This window comes from Solanum dulcamara, chromosome 9 (genome assembly GCF_947179165.1).
Source record: "Solanum dulcamara chromosome 9, daSolDulc1.2, whole genome shotgun sequence".
Classification (NCBI taxonomy): domain Eukaryota; kingdom Viridiplantae; phylum Streptophyta; class Magnoliopsida; order Solanales; family Solanaceae; genus Solanum; species Solanum dulcamara.
Genome location: NC_077245.1, coordinates 9,002,675 through 9,024,528, shown reverse-complemented (window position 1 = coordinate 9,024,528; position 21,854 = coordinate 9,002,675). Strand labels below are relative to the sequence as shown.

Sequence of the window (21,854 nt, the reverse complement as noted above, 5' to 3'; positions counted from 1 at the left end):
GAAGGAAAAAAAAGAAAAAAGAAAGACATGAAGAAGAAAGAGGAGTTTTTATAAGAAACAAAAAAGAAATCCGACCTGCCGGATTCGAACCAGCGACCTAAGGATTGCTATGAAGCACACTACAGTCCTCCGCTCTACCAACTGAGCTAAGGTCGGTTGTTTTTCAAAGTGGAGTATTACAGGATTTTCTTGTAATAAATGTTTGATATACTTGCTTCGTGTATTAATGTTGTTTACCAAAACTGTATAGTTTTTTGTTTTTTTTGACTTTTCCAAGTGTTTTTAATCTTTTAAAGAAAGTTTCTAACATTGAATTACGAAATCTGCAGTACTATAATCGATCTATAAAGATCCTTTGGTGATCGAACAAGTTTAAGAATAGTTGCTCACTCGCTAAATTATGTTAATTTTGAACACTTTAGATCATGAGAAAGTCATTTATCTATTAAAAGTGACTTTATATCATCATTCATCCCACAATAAATTTAAGGTCACAGCCTCACAGGTATCCCGTTACTAAGATGCTTTTCGGTTAATTATTTCAAAAGCATTTATATATAATCTAGACAAGCACCATGAGACGAAAGAAAAGTAAGGTGTGGGGATGGTGGGAATAGGGGTTATGGAATTGAGGTAAGGATAAAATGTGTTGGAGGATGAAGTCATTTTCTTTATTTTTAAGGAACTTGTGTTGCTAAAGAGAATATTTTCCGTAAAATTTCACCAAAAATTAAAAAACATCTTCTGAAAAATGTTTTCATGTTTTCCTCCGTACCAAACACATCCATACTGCCAAAAGGTAAGAGCTTTGTCGAAAATGAAGTGGGAATCACTTGCCAGAGAGTATTAAGAATGAACCATCAAAAAGGTGCAGGGAAAGGAGTCAAAAGCCAAAACAATTGAGATATGCTACGGCAGCTACGATTGCCCTTATTCTATAATACCTTCACAATTTCAATCAACATATGGTTTTGCTTGTATAGTTATATAATGAGACATCACAAGGAAAAAAAACTAAAACCCTAAAACAATTCCCATTTGCACTGTGCCTCAAATGTGTAATTACATGGCCCTATGTACACCTTACGGCTACATAGGAGTTGTGGTTTTGGTCCCTTTGCAGAACCATTCTGTTCTCTTCTCTTCTTGCTCTCTCTTGCTTTTCTGACTGTCCAAAAATTTTCGTTTCCGCCCCTTCCGTGTGAAATTAATGCTGTTTAATAATATGATCCAACAAACAAATGACTATTATCATCTACAACTTTGAGATCCTTGCCAATTTTTAGCTTGCTTGTCTTCTTGAAAATGGTTTCTGGCAAATTAGTAGCTTCTCGTCACTGCTTTCTACCTCTATAACTCTCGCGTCCCATTTCAACCGTGCTGCATGAGCTCTTGCTAATTCAACAAGAGGGACAGTATCACGTATAATCACCCATCCCTGCAGTATGCAAATAGCAGTTAGAGAAAGTGACTAAGAAAAACTCAAGTCAAGAGATAAGAACTATCCCGAATTAGCATATGCATGCACTAGGGTATGTTGATGTTACTCAGCATTCGGATACATTAAGAACGGCTGAGAGTGGGTGTCCGGGTTTCGGCATACAAAATCAAAAGGTAAATGGCATGTTGATGAAGAAATAATACATATCCCATAAATAGGCCTACTATTCAGGTCGCAATGAACAACAACAGCATACCCAGTATAGTCCCATAAGTGAGGTCTGGGGAGGGTAGAGTGTACCTTAACCTTACCTTGTCAGGTAGAGAGGTTGTTCCTTGGCTCAAAGAAAGGAAGTATTCAGGTTGCAAAGAGCGAATATAAACACCATAATAACGTGTACAACCTCATTCAAAGTTGCAGTCCAGTGTGCACGAGTGGGAGGAAGAAAAAGATGCTTATAACAAAGGACAAGAGGAAAAAAAGGAGACACGACAGTGGTAGGAAAAGGATAAACTAAGAAAAAAAGGAAATACGGTTCTCTTGAAAAGTATAGAACTATTTGAGGGGCATTATATGCTGCAACATCACACCACTATGTTCTGTACTTATGGAGCCCACTTCAATGCCTCTCTAGCTAAGAAAGAGTCTCTTCATTATAACCACTAATGGGAGTGGAGATCCGCACAATCAAAAAATGGGAGTGGAGAACAGGAGGAGCTGTATCACACAACTCCTTTTGCAACCCAGATCTTGCTAAAACTTTAAAGGCCTCTGATTCCGAGAACCACACTTCGGTTGCGTCTAAAAGAAGTGGATGAATCATAATAGAGTTATCTTAACTCCAATCTTATTGCACCATCATAACCATTAGAGCTTGAAAAGTCACTACTTGTTAACTATCAAGAACTCCATCTAACTGTTGCATGATTACAAAATGAGAACTAGCAAAGTGTAACAATAAATATACATACCTCTGGACGAAGAACACGATCCATCTCAATAAACAGGTCAAACATCGTACATCTGCTATGTTGGCCGAATTCCATTGACAGAAGTCCATTAGCATGTACCAGATCATAAGTTCTTGGATATGTTGGAAGTGCCTCACACCTGCAAAGGAAATAGAAAGCAAAATTAGTCACAGAATCCACCCAAAAGATATTAAAATAAACAAGTAAAACGAAGTTGTTTTGATAAAGTTTATGAATCAAGATGAACTGCTTTTATGTGACTTGCAATCAACCTTTTTTTCTCCGTAAAGTCAACATTTTCATTACTGAAAACAAGTCGATGTTAAAAGTATTTAGAAGTTGGTCTAAGTGTGTTAACACGAGTCATCTACAAGCATGTATGATTCTTGCCAACTATCTATACAATACGGTATTCTCTTGACACCAGAAATACAATTGATCAAGCACAAACAACCTACAAGTTCCTTTGAGTGGATAAAATAAAGCTCCCAAAAAGTCAATTGAAGTGCTAGAGTTTAGACCGGCAAACATGTTTACTCAGTTATCAGTACTTTGTTCTTTAATTATGATACATGCTCCCTCTTCATCTCAGTCCCAAAAAATGAGTTAGTAATTAGCATAAACCTTCTCCAACTTTTAAGTGTCTAAAGCCAAAGCTAAAAGATTATTTTCATGTAAATAGGAGCAAAGAAACTCTGCAAAAAGACGGTGTCTTGGTCAAGGGAATCTAGTCACTGAACCTAGTTACGACTGAATATATAGTGAAATCAAGGAGCAGTGACGGATCTAGAGCACAAACCATATATATACACACATACATATATATATATATATATATTATATATATATATATATATATATATATATATATATATATATATTATGTATTTGAGATCATTAAGAACCCATAAACTTCAAATTTTGGATCCACATCTGGCAACGGGTTGCGAAAAGTGTAACAACTCTGAAGGGAATGATCAAAACTTGAAAAGACTGGATAACTGTAGGCTTAATAGTGATCTGGTAGTTCAAGTTCGATAAAAGTGTTGTTCAATCAAATAATATGACTTGTGAACAATTATTAGAAAACATTAGAGTTAGCGCGATCAGAAGCTATCATCCAAATTCAATTTACTGACAGATTTAAACATCTAGCATTCTCTATAACATGAAAACCAGAAAATGTTGCATGTATTAAGAGTTGACTAGAGAAAGAGAAGAGAAATTACCAATCATGCAAAACACCAACAAATCCCCTGTCGAGAATTAGGGGAAGATAGTTAGGCCCACTAGTGGGAATCACATTCATGACCCACACCGACTTTCTAGCATCCAGTAGAGCAGCATTCAAACCACCAAAATGGGCATTCATGTCCAGCACATTTCTAAGCATATTATAGGGAGGAGAAGGATCATCATCACCAGGTCGCTTTGGGTGATCGGAAAATATTAAAGGTGAAAGAAGTGACCAATAATTGTTAACTGCTGAATTCCAGTTAAGGGAATCCTCAGCAAGAGCTTCAGATGACAAACCTAAAAAACAGAGCACCATCATTAGATGTTCAGAGGAAACTAGATAACAGCATGTAACCAAGTGTTCCACATATAAAACTTTTGAAAGTGAGGATATCCCATTACCATGAATCTTAAGTTCGCTGGAGTTTAATTTAGCCCTAGAAGGCCATTTTGTCCTTTCTTCAATAGGAATCCACCGGCGGCTTTGGGTTCCAGCAATGCATGCCTGTAGCGGTCGATAATACGGGGATTCAATGTCCAGTCCTTTACTGCAGAGAGAAGGCCCAACACCTGGTCTCCTGTAAATAGAAGCAACGTCACACAATCATTGTTTACGTGTGGCTTGATCAAAGTTGTGTCAAGGAAATGATAAAAATTGAAATGAAGATATGTGGATGTTGTCTGCACACCTTGCAAAGTAACATTTCTTTAAGCTTGTCTTTTTCCATACAACAGTTTCATCTTGTTGTGCCAACAGCTCCCAGCACATACTTTCAGCAAAATTCCGGACAAAGTTCCATTTTTTCAGGTTCACTTTGTTGCGGAGGGAGCGCTGAGTATTCGTAACAGTTGAAGTCCAGACAAAATATCCACCAGGCCTTAATAAGCGATCGACTTCAACAAGAAGAATACCATCTGCACCAGAATTCAGATTTTATCAAGGTAATATACAAGATTTAAATTGTACGTTAGTTATACAAAGCAGATTTGAGAGCCGAAATAGAACTACAATAATGGTGGAAACTCACGAATGGAAAGAAACTTTATGGAGCTAATAACTAGTAAAGTACTGAATCACAGAGACTCTTAATGGTTTTCTCATACGCCATAGCAGCTCCTAAAAGGAAAGAGAAGTGTTGCACCCAAGGTCCAAGGATATGGACTGGTGGTCAATGAAGTGGAAGGAGAATTATTGAGGTTTCAAGTTCAAATCTGAGCAGAGGCAAAAAGCACTAGGTGATTTCAATTATAACCATCAATCTAACCCCTGGTCGGCAGACTTAGTTGATACCTGTGCTGGGAAGTCGCAGGTATACTGTTCAACAGTAGAGATGTGGCACAAGTTGACCGAAACATCACAATCATAAAAAAGAAACAACCATTTAAAGGAAGCACCAACTTGCCTCCCCCAAGATTCGTTACTCTTCAGTGAAATTTGATGTAACATTTGATAGAATACATATAACCTCGATTCTTCCCGAACTTTTGTTACAAATCGCAGTATGCGAAAGATACTGTGCATCAAGATTACTTGTTAAATGCTGATGTCTATGAACTTATGTCAGACCCTTTTTCTTCAGGGGACGAGCAGGGAAAACCAAATAAGATATCTGTATTTAAACAAATAAGGTGTGATTTCTTAAGGTTCAAGCGATCGGCATTGGAACTGCATCACAACTGATTTAAATAATGTAAGAATAGGAGCATAGTCCAGTTGAGAGAAACACACTACTTGTCAAGTTTTCCCTTGTTTCAATTACAAATCCCCCTGATGCATTTATAGAAAAGTCTTCTGTGTTCCTAATGCCATGCATTAATTCTGAAACATCACTTGGTTACCAATTTATATCAAAGTGAGACCTAAATGTCCCGAACTTTGAACTCTACTATTAAACATGCGTATATCCGAAATTTTCCCGATAATTAGAACTAAGAATATTATCAAAGTACATAATTATGAAGAGTACCTTTCTGATCCCAGTCAACATGACATTCCGCACAATGTATCATATCAAAAGAAAGAGATGGATAAGGTAACTGCTTTGAATAAAATGATCCAATCATTGCAGGAAGACCTCTTTCAAGTGTTAGCTGAACTTGACTGCCTGAAGCTTCATAGTGTGCAACACACATGGTCAATAGTTGGCTAGAAAAGAGATGTGCCCCAAAACTGCCATAACCACATCCAATATCCAAGATAGTTCGGACCTGAAAAAGAAGCAGGAGTATCAAGTAGTTAGAGTTTGCTGCAACTTTAATGGCACCAGACAAAAAGGAAAATAGAACTAACAAATCCAAATCTGACAGAAGCAGGCCTTCAAGAGCAGAAGAGAAATTTAAACAAAAATTCAACGAGAACATATGATGGAGAAAAATGAAAAGGATTTCATAACAAACTACGTGAATGAGATCTAGATGTTGTAGAAGCTTTCTTAAGGACTACAGCAAAAATATATGGAAATAATATTAGTATACTATCCATAAATGCATGAAGTAAGCAAGGGAAGGGAAACCATTGTTCACTGGTCAATCGAATTTTAGCACAAGATAGTTGTATCTATCAAGTAGCAGGATACAATAAGGAATTCCGAATACAAGGATGAACTATGGAGCACGAGTGGAAGTACAACCAAAAACCAGTCCCAACAATTAGAATCCACTTACTCCGGCTTGTACAAAATTTGATTCATTCCGTAGCCCAATCATTTCTGCTATTTGATGTGAGTAGTCTTCAATGCTGTCAAACATGGCAGAGTCTGATCGAAAGGAAATCTGCTCTTCTTCCAACATCATCAATCTAAAATTGCGTGAAATGAGGAGAAAAATAAGCAAAGGAGCAGATAACACAATCATAGTTAAGCAAAAGAAACTCGCATTTTGCACTCACCTTTTTGTCATACTTCCAGAGGAGAGTACCTCTTGAGCAGTAATATTAACATTGGCATGCCAAATGACATCTCTACCGGTAGGCCACCTAAGAGGAATCTTGTAATTAACAGGGGGAAGTACCAAGCAATTTTGTCTTGAACCAGGTCCACAATGGCGGTCAACCTCCTCGCCCTTAGAAAGGCCAAAATCAAGATTTTCTGACATATTGAAACATGGAACAAAGTTCTCAGATTCAGGAGGACAGTATTCTATATCCTTCACATTTGCAGCACCAAGAGAGAGCTGTCCTATATCCCTTAAGTCCGATACTACTTGCTCCTGAAGCTTCCTGTATCCATGGTATATTTGACCTCTTGATGATGAGGTTATCGAAATTGTCCACCAACAGGATAAGCTAAGGGCAAGAACTATTATGATAACTAAGCTCAGCTTGATCATAAGTAAAGCATACTTGAGTCGATTTCGTCCAGTTCCAGGGCTAAATGGATCAGAAAGTAACCCATTTTCACCCAAATTATGTTTTGAAGGAGAATTATCGGGAAACAGAATCCGAAAAAGGAATCTTGTAGACAAATAAGTCTGATCACCAGGTGAGCGATTACGCTCCAAATCTTCCTTTTCTATTTTATCTTTCATCTGAGAGTCATCCCAGAAATCAGGCCCATTAACTGATAACCTCCCCCCACCTGACACACCTCTATGGAGTGGCCTTGACATGTTCCAACCTGATAATCAATCCCCAAGCAGAACAAATTATAAAAAAAGATATACCAAGAACAAAACTTTATTTACAAAAACAAACAATAACATGAATAAATAAACTGTATCTCTAGGAAAAAAGATCAAATCACACTTTTCAAACTAGATCCATGGACCCCCAAAAGAACTTCACAACAGTATCACTTACAAAAACAATCAAATGCTACAAGTTCAAAAAACAATGAAACCAAAGCAGATACATTCAACTAAGTAAACATTAAATGCCTATATGCCACTATAACAGTGTGAACAAGTTCTTTCCTTATCCACCAGGTAAAAGATGAGATTTAGTTGAGTAGAAATGGAAGTAAAGTCAGTTCAGTATACTACACAAACACAGAAATAAGAAACTAAAAAAAAAACCATTTTCCCATTTTAGATCAATTCAATAAGTAGAAGACAAAAATGGAATCTTTTTGCAAAACCCACCAAGGAAAAGCAAAAAAAAAAAACAGAAATCACAGACCAAAGTAGTTGCAATTTGCAAAGAAAGAAAGGTTTTTGAATACCTTAAAGAAAAAATTAAATGAAACCCAGTTTCTTAATAGCAAAAAAGCCTTCAACTTTCTATCAAATTCCCAAAAATCAAGAATTGACACTCTTCTTCTTTGTTCTTCCGGAATTTCAGCTCCCACCCTTCTCTCACATCCCAAACAAATTTTGGATTGTTTAGAGAGAGAAAGGGAGAAAAAATAGAGAGAGAAATGAGGTTGAGAATATAATGCAGTAGAAGTATGGATCCAATGTGCTCACCCGTGAAAAAGGAAAGAAAAAAAAATCACTCTTTCAATCTACTCTTCTTCTTGGAAAGGCTTTCATATATATATATATATATATATATATATATATATATGAGATCTATGAAAATAAAATAATTAATTTTTTAATTATATATATATGAGGTCTATGAAAATAAAATAATTAATTTTTTAATTATATATATATGAGGTCTATGAAAATAAAATAATTAATTTTTTACTTAATACGCTGTAGTACTTAGTTAATAGTACTAGTAATAAAATAATTAATCAAGAAGCTATATGTTGTGAAAGAGGCATACACATTTCAGAGTGTAGTTAACGTAGAGAGAGAGAGATTAGTAGAGTTCAAATACCGACTTTATTGAAACTCGCTCCACTTACTCGTCTTACTTAATTTCAAGAATTTATGGTGTGTGAACACCATTACATCAATTATCACTAGTAAGTAATTTTTTGCTACTTTCTCATTTTTATTTGTTCGACTTGATACAACACTCAAAAATAGTAATCAATAAAATAATAAATTTACTCTATCATTTTTTTGAATATACTAAATTTAATATTCTAAAAATTAATTAATAATAATAATAAATTAAGAACAATAGTAAATTAGGGGAGTAATAATTACAAGTATATATGTTTCATTTTACTTGGCCTTATACAAATATAGATATTTCACTTTACTTATTCATTTTAGTAAATTCATAAAGTTTTAATTTTTTTCTCATACTATCCTCGGTAGTAAATAACTACATCAAGTAGTACTCCCTCCGTTCATCTTGTCCACTTAAAATTTTACAAGCAAGAACTAGTGATTAATATGAGTATTATATGTAATACACATATTAATTGATGTATAATCTTAAATTTTAAAAAATATTTTAAAAAATAAACAATTAATGTTGATGGTAAAATTAAAAAAAAGAAGATAATTCTTTTTTTTTTATATGTAACAACTGACAAGTAAAAGTGAATATAAATGTGGAACAATATAGTAAAAAGTAAATAGAGCGAGTAATAGTGAAATTTAGAATTCAAAAGTATTATTAATAAGGTTAGTTTACTAAAAATATAGTTTTAATTAAAGTTATTTAAAGAGTGTGTGTCAATAGGTGTCAAGTAATATGAAACGGAGAAAAATTTTACTTCGTTTCAAAACAAGTGATGTGTTTAGCTTTGACATGCCCCCCCCCCCCCCGCCCGAGAAAACTACATACTTATAAAAGGTAAGAAGTGTTTTATTAACTTAACATTAATCAAAATATTTCTACTAACTTAGCATTAATCAAATGTCTTAAAAATAAAATAAGTCTTTAATGATTTCTTGATTATATAAGATCTAATTTATTTAAATAGTAAAAAAATTAAAAATAATAAAATCATTTATCTTAGAATGGAGAAAGCACCACTGTATATCAAGTTAAAAATAGTACCTAATTTGCAATACAAATTTGATTACATTTATAATGTAAGATAAATTATTGTACAACTTAAATTCTATAATTAACTTGTTATAAATCTGAATTTTGATAACAACTTCTTGTAGCTTCCTACTATCTCTACTTACCTACCTATTTTATCTTTTGTTTATGCATAAGATACATGAGAGTAGAATGGTCCATTGAGTATAATTATATTATAAATTATGCATGGTAATTGTAGGTAAGATTAAAAAAAACATCTATTTTTTTTAGGTCTTCAATCAAAATTCCTAAAAAATATTTTTATAATATAATTAGTCATTCATGTTTATAATAATAATAATAATTTTGTATGCAAGAAATAGATATTTTATCATATAATCTGGAAAATGTTTTTTAAATTAATAAAATACTAACTATGTATTGCAATATCGTATCTTGGTTCTTATTCTCAAAAATATTATTGGTAGCTACAAATTTTAAAAAATTTAATTTAAAATCCTAAAATATCAAACAAAGTATTATTGTTATTTAACTTAAATTTTTAAAAAGAAAATCCCATATTCATATGTCACGAGTCATTTCTATATAAAGAAATAATGAACTTTTCTAAATATTAAGTGTAACTTTGTTATACATATAATAGTATTCTTCTAATGATTCTAAGAAAAAATATGGAAAAGAAAATTAATTATATTTTGAGATAATGAAACAAAAGTCAATAATATAAAAAAAAGTTTTTTTTTTTTTGATAATTAAGTATTGTTTAGCTTGTTACAACTCATCAAGCTATATCTCAAAATAAGAAAATACATAGCTATGAATGACAGATTGCATGGATTGGAGCTCTAACACATACCACATATACAATCTCTTTTGCTATTTCTTTGTGTGTGACTCTTCTTCTCAAATATTCTACTCTTCTTTTTCTTCCATATTGCATGTATAATTTTGGGTATACCATTTTGAACAATTGAGCTTAGGAGTCATGTCTTTGGATAGTTTAATAACCCATTGCAAATGGTGTTCCCAATTGATCAAATCATATTGCGTTCTTTGCATCCTTTTCAACACTTTATCCCACACAGCTTTAGTGGAACTAGTCTCATTATGTTGACATAGGCTGCACTTCTCATCTATCTCCAGCCCCTATTTCAGGAGCATGTCAACCGTTAATAGCTTTCCTTATAATTGTAACCATGTAGTAAATCTTGTCTGTGGTCTTGTTTGGTTGGAATACATTAAATCTTCAAGTCCCAATATTTTTTTTACTATTGCAGCTTTGTTCATATGTTGATATTGATAATATTAAGCCCTCCCATATATTTTGGAGTACATACTTTCTCCCAAGCGACTAATGCTTTCCTTGTAATGGTGTTATTGCCACACCACAGAAAACTTCTACAATGTGCTTCAATTAGCTTTACTACTTTTGAAGGTAGCATGAATAGTTGTGCCCAATATGCTTGAATCCCAAAGATGACAGTTTGTATGAGTTACGCCCTTCCTACATAAGATAGAGTCTTTGTTGTCCATGCAGTAATCTTGTGTGTGATTTTGTCGATAGCATGAATAGTTGTGCCCAATATGCTTGAATCCCAAAGATGACAGTTTGTATGAGTTACGCCCTTCCTACATAAGATAGAGTCTTGTCCATACAGTAATCTTGTGTGTGATTTTGTCGATGAGTGATTTTCATTAGGTAAAGGTGATTTTCTGAATAGACAGAGGAACTCCTAAATATTTTTTAAAAAAAAAGAATTTTGAATACCTTAATTTAAAAAAAAATTAAAATCAATTTCTTAACAACAAAAAAATAATTCAACTTTCTATTAAATTACCAAAAATCAAAAATTGTCAGTATCCTTCTTCCAGAGCAGCTCGCACTTCTCTTACATTTGAAACAAGTTTTTGGATTGTTTAGAGAGAGCATGAGAGAAAAATTAGAAATAGATAAATGAGAATTTGAGTAGATCTGGATTTTGACAACAACTTGCCCTGCAACTTCCTATTATCTTTACTTACCCATCTAAGTAGAACGGTCCAATTGGATACAATGATATTATAATTATGTGATAATTGATAAATTTTTCACCATAAAATAAAAAATAAAAAATATTGTGGCTTATTTATAAGGAGTAAGTTGTAGTCAAGTTGATATTCATGGTAATTCACTATAAAGATTAAAAAAATATATGTTTTTTTAGGTCTCCAGTCAAAATTCCTAAAAAAATATTTTTATAATATAATTAGTCATTTATGTTTATAATAACAATAATTTTGTACGCGAGAAATTGATATTTTATTATATAATTTGAAAAATGTTTTTTAAAAGTAATAAAATATTAACTATGTGTTGCAATATAGTATCTTGATTCTTATTCTCAAAATTTTTAATGGTAGACACAAATTTTAAAAAAATTAATTTAAAATTCTAAAATATCAAATAAAGTATTATTGTTATTTAACTTAAATTTTGAAAAAATAATAATTCTATGTACATATATCATGGGTCATGTGTATATAAAGAAATAATGAACTTTTCTAAATACCAAGTGTAACTTTGTTATACATATAATAGTATTCTTCTAATAATTCTAAAAAAATTATTTCAAAATATAAAATTAATTATATTTTGAGATATTAAAATTAAAAGTCGATAATATAAAAAGAAGATTTAACATATTCAATGTCACTATAAAGAAAATTATAATTTTATATTTATAAATAAGACTTGAAAATGATAGTTAACTTTATATAATAAATAATTTTAAAAATTATTATAAATAAAAAAATTAGTATTTTTTAGAGTTTAGTTTGAATAGTTTGAATGAGTGAGCAGCAAATTAGGTTGAGTCTATATTTTTCACCAATTAGTGTATATACAATTTTAATATGCTTTTATTGAGCCGAGGGTCTTTCGGAAACAGCCGTCCTACATTGGTAGGAGTCAGGTCTGCGTACACTCTACCCTCCCCAGACCCCACGATGTGGGATTTCACTGGGTTGTTGTTGTTGTTGTTGTTGTTGTTGTTGTTGTTGTTGTTGTAGTGTATATACAATTTTAAGCTCTACTTTTCATAATCAATTATTTTTAATTGTTCATGATTTTTTTTAAAATGAATTAATTTTCAAAAGGGTAATTTCATAGCTTTGCATAAAAATATAGAAGAGTGGATTTTTAAAAATACATGAATTTATTATTATATTAATTTTAAATCACCCTATATTAAGCCGTTGTTAGATATGTCTATCTATTTGAGATTGTTATCCACTATGGTTGTTTTATCATATAGACTTTCTAAATCTCCAGCCCCTGGAGAAAATACATGATTAATACTTTCTAATTTTCAAAAAATAGGACCATTTTATAGTATTTTTATAGTTATAAAATATTCAATTTGTCTGAGAAAAGATAGTGTCTGTCAAAGTACAAATTTTAAGAATGAAAAACTTCTAGATGAAAAAATAAAATGTTTCCCTCTGTAAATTTATTTCTCATGAATTTAAATTAATCTATTATTACAGAGTGAATTTTTTAAATGATCATTCAAATTATAAAAACTATCTACTAAACTAACTTTTGTTTTCTTTAAGCCAGGAAAGCCATTCATGATTCAACTATAACTTTTTAACTTGGAAAATAAAAGGAAGTATTATTTTTTATTATTTTATTTGGTGTTCGATGTCTTCATTGAAAATCGATTAATTTAGATTCGCGCCATGACCTATTAGAGGAAAATACTTTCTTCCAAGAATGTTTCATACTCAAAATTCAAAATCACGACATCTAGTTAAGAAATGAGCAACTCCATCCACTGCACTAACAATAAAGAAACTACAAAAGTTTCATTTTCATCAAATTGACATTTAATAAATTTACTTAGATGATTATTTAAAAAAAAAAACTCAAATATGTCATTAAACTTTTGTTTATTTATGTCATTCGATAAAATTTGTGTTCATCTATGTCATTTTCATTAAGAAAAGACTCATTCATGTCATTATGGATTAACGAAAAATCAATTCTTTTTTATAAAACTATTTTATCCATGTGACGAATTATGATTCGTCCATATCGTTGTTATTATTATTATTTATTTATTTATTTTAAAAGATCAGCCATATTTCTAAAACTCGTTTAATTTTTTTATATAAAAAAAACCCAAAATATAAATTCATCCAAAAAAATTCTCAAATGCACATAAATTTTTAAAATTTTCTTGCGTTGTATTTAATTTTTAGAGACTTTTCTTGATTGGGAACATGAATCCTACCCATCAGATGAAGATTTTGTTGTTCTTCCATAGTTCGCCGTCTTCTTTCCCACTGTCAGTTTTTTGCTTGATAGATTTGTTTTTGTGGTACTTTTTCTGTTAAACAAGTTAAAATTTTTAACGAATAAAATAAATAATTTAATAGCATATTTGAACCTTTCTCTTTAAAACAATTCTTTATAAATTTACTCAGCATTTTTTCTAAAACAAAAGTAACATAAATAAGCTATATTTTAACAAATAATATAAATAAATCTTTCCCAATATCTTCAAAGAATTCTCTATAAATTTACTCAGGATTAGCTATGGCAATGGGGATGTAAGGAGGCAGTAGGCTCCACAAAATTAATGTGAAAATCGAGCAGATGATGAATATATAGACTGCTTTGGTAAATACAAATTCCTATCCCCTTTCATAGATAGGCAGATCAAATATCTTGTACTATAAAAAAATTAATTTTGCACTTTTAACCACTATTTATTATTCTTCTGCAACTATATATCCGTGAATCCTAGTCATACTTGTCTGTGACCCCTTTTGTATCTTTTCTCACTTTAGTATGTTTTACGGTAGCACATAATTTAAAAATAATGATTAATATAAATTTATATTAATTAATATATAAAATATTATTTAAAAATAAGTAATTTATATTAATGTTAAAATAAAAAATATATTTTATTAATATATTAAAATTTATTTTTAAAATATTGAATCAGTAAAAGTGAACAGAGAAACTATATGATTTTATTTCAATCCAAAAAAAGAGAACCAAGAAGAAAATTAATGTAGTATATATACGGTTCATTTGTATACAATGTTGTTATTATAGGGACAATTAAGGCATTTAAATCTTTGGTCTTTACTTATTGCTGTCTTTATCAAAAGAGTAAAGTAGGAATGATTAGGGAGAAAAAATGCTTCTTTCTTTAACAAGATTGTCTGTAATCGTACTTAATCGCTGCTAGTTGTATTTGTGCTTTACGATTATTTACAGAGGATTTAGTTCGATTTAATTGGCCGACAAATTTCTCCACATCTTAGCTACTAGGATTATTGGTCCACAAGTTTTCTCTAAATGAGGGAATAATGAAGAAAAGGAAACGTAACATTAAAGAATGTGGTGTAGTGAATGTTACTGCTCTATGATTGTGCTTCCTTAGCATCAATTTAATTATTCTTTTTTTTCCAGTCTATTTAAAAAGGAAAGTTTTTTTAAATTTGTATAATATATTTAAAATCATAAGATTAAAGAGATTTTTAAAATATATTTAACATATCCTTAATGTAGAATCCTAAAATTCAAAAAAATAACTTTATTTTCTTAAACACTACATATCAAATCAAAATAAAAAAAATAAATTGAAACGGAGGGAGTAATTTGTATTACTGGAGCGCGACGGTGGTGCCATAGAGAACGTAGTAATGCCCATTGTTACACTACACATAGTATCAAACTTGCACTTCAACTCTTTAATTCAATCAAATTAAGTTTCCAAGTATTAGTTCACTTGAATGCTGGTAATACATATAATATGTTCGCTGTAATTTTATAAATAAAATTAGTGTATATGCAAATTTTATCGAGTGACATGTTGTAAGTATGTCTCTCCCACTGACTAGTGTGAAACATCAAGGTTTCACTACTATATGAGGACTAAATTTTAACCAAATTGTGTGGTATTTAATTTTATTCATGACTTATTATTGGAAGTTAAAGGAGGCCACAAGAGTTGGACCAATATTATAAAAATCGAGTGGTAATAAATTCCCACAAAATTTTATTTTATTATATAATGGGACAAGATATCAGTATTGAGAAGTGATTAATTAAGTACGTTTTTTCAAAGTAATTTTTTTAAATAATAAATAAATAAATCAGATCACAGATGTAGAAACAAAACAAAAGAATTTATTCAGCGGAGAAATAAGTAATTAATTTATTCAGAAAATTCACATGCATTCATAGAGACACGGAATTTTCATATTTAATTCATAAATTAGTTGGTGGGGTCCATAGAGGAAGGCGCGTTTGTGGTGTCGGTGAAGCGGCGTAGCTAACGTGTCGGCTGGTTCTACAAAAAGAGTTACGGTGGGCCGCGCCATAGGATATTAGCGCCTATTATTGGAATTTAACCTGACAATATAATTCACGGGTTTTCGTTCTAATTAAAACCTGAGTTTATCGATAATCACACTGTGATTTAACTAACCTCCATTTCTAATCTCTCGAAAATTGAACGATCGACAAAAGTAAAGTTCCTTTTTGTACTATTCCATTTAATTTTATAAACATTGTCGGTATTTCTTTTTCTTTGAATTTGAACGTAAATTAGTTGAATCTTTCTCCCCCAATCAAGCTAAACTGATTGATTAAATTAAAATATTGATAGCAAAGTGAGGGTCTAAACTAGACATGCTGCTTTCGGAAGAAATTTTAAAAAATGATAAGGTAAGTGAATATTGAAATATACAAGAAGTCCGGCCTCAAGCTTTACTACAAAATTATGAAGCATCAAACAAGGATTAAAATTAATTGAGAGAACTGAATATAACAATTTAGAAGTGGACTGAGACTCATGGCTTCTTTCTTTTACTGACTTAAATCTATCATTGAAGATTACAAATATTTGCAAGAAATCACCCAAGTGGATGTTAAGATACAATTAGAGAGACAAACAGTTTTGTAGACTTTTTCAACAAATAAAGCTCATAAACATGAACAAGAGTTGTAAATTTGGAAACGGCGAAATCTGATTCATTGAAGAATTCCACATTAGATGAAAAAAGAATAATTCGTCTCCTGATATGAGCTTAAATAAAAAAAAATTCATTAATGACTTTTAAGATTGAATTAAATTCAAGATTCATTTCTTTACATGTTCCTTACAAATTTAGTTAAATATTAATGACGTGACTTAGGAAAGATTTAATCTTCCTTTTTAGGCCTTTTTTTTTCTCTTAAGAGTAGTTGAATTTATATATGTTTAATGAGGAAAATTTGATGGTCCTTTCACTCTTTCCATTAGTGGAAAATAATACGACACTAACAAAGTGTCCAGTTGAGTTACTTTCGTTTTTCCCTTGAGTTTTCAATATCAATTTTTAGAAATTTGATTGCTACATTTCACCTAATATGGAGAGTTGTTGTTTGTATTTCTCTAAAGATATTGTGTGTGGCAATAGAAATTAAATAGTTAAAAGGATAATTAGCAATTACAATTTACAACAACTATTAATACTAATATGTCTAAAAGCTTCCTCAAGATATTGTCATTTAGGCCTAAAATTAGTTATCGTTTTAATAAATTAAAATTATTTGATGTCTCAGAACAATAAAAAAAGTATTTATTACCTTTTCTCAAAAGATTATAATTATTGTCGTTTCAATAAATAAAATGTTAATTAACTATATTAAACGAGAGGTTAACATTAGACAAATATTATGAATTAGGATTAAACCTATTGCTATATTTTTTTGAATGTGCAAAGTTATTAAAAGATATAATATGGACTTGAGATAACATGTTATTGAGTTCAAAAAAATTAGATGAGCTTCATTGACCAATAGGTGTGTATTCTAAGACTTGCCATTAGGTGTGTTTTTGGTTTGAAAAATCCAAGTCAAACTTAGGCTTTGGAATGGTAGGACACGCACTAATAATTAATGAATCTCATTAAAAATAGGAGCAATAATCTTACACTAATGACAAAAATTACTACTCAAAAGGGTTTATTATATTCATAGCATTGAATTTTATTTCCCAAAATATTGAACAGTAAAAATATCATTTTATTTATTAGTTTTTTTAAAAAATACCAAATCAATATTCGATAAATAAAAATAGATCGAGAAAGTAATTAAATGCTCATTTTCTATAAGCATCTTTCTTGTATGTGAATAATTATTCCTTTAATTTATTGTGTCTAATTTCCATTGATCAACAAACTCGATTTGTCACCGGTTCCAGTTATACTGGATATTTAATTTTATGCTCCCTTATTTATCATTTTATATATCCAAGTTATTATTCGCATAGTATTATTTTTTTTACCATAATCTTTTCAAAATACGTTTTAAATATTTTTTATTTGTTAATAACTGTTACTTATTCCACTCACTACACTAAAAATAATTTTTAGCGTCAATTAATTAATAATAATAATTTGATTACTATTAAATATATTATTTTAGTGACAATTAACACTCTTTCTTAATTCATATATTTATTATCGCCAAAAATTAGTTTGGTTGTAATAACTTTTTATATTGTTACCTCCACACTTCTTTTTCCCAGTTTCAGTTCTTCATGTGTTTTGCACACTATTAAATATGTAAATATCATATTTTTTAAAAAGATAATCAAATTACATATCTAAAATTAATTAATTTGACCTTCGTATTGTGAATCAAATCAAATACATAAATTGACACAGAGACAGTAATATTAATTGGGCATTTGCTAGAATCCAATAACTTCATTCGACTTCAAAGAAGTTAGTAAAGGGGGAAAAGAAGATACAAAAAGCTGGATATCCCAAAAAACTCATTATGTATATTATTCGTAGAGCTCGTTTGGTATTGATGTTGTGAGACCAAAAATATTTATTTGAGATAAAAGTATTTTTTTGAAAAAATTAAGTTATTTAACTAATCAATAGATCTTGTTTTTAATTATCAGCAAAAGCAGTTTTTCTGCTTTTAGGGAGAAGTTAAAAAATTATACTTCTTGAAAAAAGCAGAAAATATATATCTTACATTTATTTATTATTATAGTGAATTTTTGTATGTGGTGATTTACTTTGTGGAATAATTTTTAAATTTATTTATTTATCTATGTATAATATTGATTGAAAATTTGAATATGTACATTTTAATTTAATAAAAATAAAAATTTAATTAAAAATTTTGCAGTAGATATTTATATAATTTATTTTTATGAAATATTATTAATATTAGAAGTGCATTGATACTTGTCATTTTTCTTAATTTGACTCTCAAAAAGCATTTTTTTAAAAAGATTAGCCAAACACAATATGCTTATCCAAAGCAATTTTCAAATGAATTAGCAAAACACAAATTGTTTTTATTTTTAAAATCACTTTTCTAAAAAGCCATTTTAAAAAAATTCTTCTAAAAAAAAGCATTTTTAGTAGCAGCAATGCCAAATTTAGAAAAATATTCAAGGACATAATTTGAACCATACTTTTAACTATTACTTTTTGTAAAATCATAAATATAACTTTTCAAGTAGTATGATTTATCTCCTAGAAAATATAAAAATTCAATCAATGAAAGGGCAAATATGAAAAAAGTTTCAAATATCCATCTTGAACTTTAAACAATTCAATTATTTTAAATAATGAAAAATCTCTCAAAAATTCAATTACCATGAAATAGAGGGAGTACTACTTAGACTAATATAAACTGTTTCCATAAATGGCATGTGGTTTTAATGATCTTCATTTAAAACTGTAAACTCAAAAAAATAAAATAAAAATTAACTGATAGAATATGTGTACACCGACAAAAGTGGCCTACATTTCTGGTTTGGTAATGGAATGATACAAATTCCATTATCCACGCTGCAAGTATAATAGTGGAGTACAATTTATTCGTAGAAGAAAACAAAAGAGTACAATGTTCATTTTACTGTTGAAACGATTCAAACCAAACTAAAATAATGCACACATAAGTTGCATCCTATAGTTTCCCCACATTCATAGCAATTTATTATGTACAAATTACATTGACATTTTCTGGTGATTTCTCAATTCAGAAGTGTAATTAGATAATTACAAACTCAAGAATTGAAAAGAGTAAGTGAAAAAAGAAAAGAGCCAAAATTAGTTAGTTTTGAAGGTCATTTTTATTTATATATATATATATATATATATATATATATATATATATATATATATTATAATTTTTACAGCCCATTTTAATATGAGATCTCCATTTTTACATATAAGAGATATGTCAAAATCTTTTTTTATTTCATTTTTTCACCGGGCTTGGACCATGTCTCCCCATCATTTTTATACATAGGAAATTTGGAAAAACTTTTTTTTATTCATTTTGTAATGACCAAGAAAATTCATTTCCTTCGTAGAAATTAGTAAAGACAAAACAAACCTTTGAGTTGTTATATATTTCCTTTTTTTAGTTGCCAGTGGCTCTTTAATTAGTACTAGTAGGGTTGTTCATGGTTATGGCTAAACAAATAAATCGAACCATAATTTAAATCAAATCGATTAAAAAATTTGATATTTGATTTGGTTTGGATGTCTGGTTAGGTTTGATTTTAAATTTTAAAAACCGATACTATTTGATTTGGTTTTGATTTTACTAAAAAAATCACAAAAAAAATAAACCGAATCGATATATATATATATATATATATATATATATATATATATATATATATATATATATATGTATATTTGTTAAATTTATTTAACTTAAATCTTTAATTTTACCATTTTCTCAATTCCAACACTTAAATAATTAACTTGAGCTTGAGATTATTTTTTTGCTATAAAAAATTGATCTTTTGATCTTTGGCTTATAATTACTTTAGTATTGCTTAACTAAATTACTTTGTTTGTGCAATAATAAATCTTGTATTGTTTCATTACTTAATTGAATCCACAATAACTTTTGTACTAGGTGTCTGTGTCTATCAAAATGTGTATGCCATCAACAAACTTATTACTTTCAAACCGAAAGAACCATAAAAAAGAAAGGACCAAACCGAAACGATCCAACAATAATCAAATTGATGGTTATTTTTTTTATTTGATTTGATTTGGTTTTAGAAATTTAAAAATCGACTAAATTTGTTTAATTTTGATTTTAACTAATAACCGATTCAAATCGAACCATACTAGTAACTTTTAATATAGGCTACTACTTTCAATTTTTAAAGTTTTTTAGGTAACCCACGGTTAAAAAGATTAAGTATAGTGTTAAAATGATTAAAACAAACATAATATTTTTTTAAAAATAGTAGAAAGTCAACAGTGAACTTTCAAGTGGATCTTTCTTTTGCCACTGTGTATCTTTGACTGTTGAGGAAACATTATTTTTAGAAGAACAATCAAATCTAAGAAAGTAGGTTAAAAAATTATACAATTAGGGAGCAAGATGGACAACTTAAGTATGGGCTTTCTTGTTTTGTAATGATTAACTTAAAGTCTTTACGCGTTACTTCTCTTCTAATTATTTGCTTCTTCCATATGCATTTGACCTCAAAAATTAACCTCACACAACTATAAATATAATAATATATTATATATATGAATGAAAATAAAATCTTATCAAAATTTCGAAGGGATGAATCTAATTGGATGAGCAAAACTAGTCGAGTCATTAAATCTGAATTTGGATTGGTCTCATTAAAATCAAAACTAAATCAATTTAATCGGCTTTTAGATTATTAAAATCAATCCAAATATTATATATATATATATATATATATATATATATATATATATATATATATATATATATATATATATCAATTTGGTTGCTATTGATTTTGATTAGGTTCAATAATTAATCATACACAAAAATAAAAATAATAATTTATTCAAACAAGAAGAAAAAGACAACAGTTCATTCAAAAGGAAATGAGTTGTCTACATGTTATTTTGAATCTGATAATTCTTATACCAAAACTTCAATTGTGTCTACTTATAGTGTTAGCTAATGCAATGTACTAAATAACATAAACTTATTAAATAATGGATAAGCTACAGATATTGCTACACAAATAAAAAACGCATCATACCCTGCTCTTTTTCCTTAGAGTGTTGCATTTTTCGCATAAAAACTGTTGATAAAAATAATACATTATGTATATATAATTATAAAGAATATTTATATAATTTATCGATTCAGTTCAATTACTTTTTTCGATTTTTTTGAACAAAATAAGAATAAATCAAATGTTATCAATTTTTAAAAACATAAAATCAAATTAAATAAAAAATAATTTATTTAATGAATTTAATTTAATTTTTAAACAAAATCATGAACACCCTAGTAACAACATTAGAAAGCTAAGTGAAGGACTATACAAATATTACTTTACTA

At 29.5% G+C, this 21,854-nt stretch overlaps 1 protein-coding gene and 1 non-coding gene across 2 annotated transcripts; both read right to left on the bottom strand.

Moving 5' to 3' along the window:
• Positions 1-69: 69 nt before the first annotated feature.
• Positions 70-156, bottom strand: TRNAY-GUA (transfer RNA tyrosine (anticodon GUA)). Its single transcript is given in 2 exon segments — positions 70-105; positions 120-156. It is a non-coding gene; the product is annotated as a tRNA-Tyr (tRNA).
• A 749-nt stretch (positions 157-905) lies between these two features.
• On the bottom strand, positions 906-8,092 carry LOC129902087 (probable pectin methyltransferase QUA2). The gene is made up of 9 exons (XM_055977122.1): positions 7,806-8,092; positions 6,536-7,262; positions 6,313-6,445; positions 5,616-5,856; positions 4,338-4,563; positions 4,051-4,226; positions 3,642-3,945; positions 2,413-2,551; positions 906-1,438 (listed from the first exon to the last, which is right to left on the bottom strand). The coding sequence occupies exons 2-9, from the start codon at positions 7,252-7,254 to the stop codon at positions 1,283-1,285; spliced, it is 2,094 nt and encodes a 697-aa protein (XP_055833097.1). The 5' UTR covers positions 7,255-7,262; positions 7,806-8,092; the 3' UTR covers positions 906-1,282.
• Positions 8,093-21,854: the final 13,762 nt, after the last annotated feature.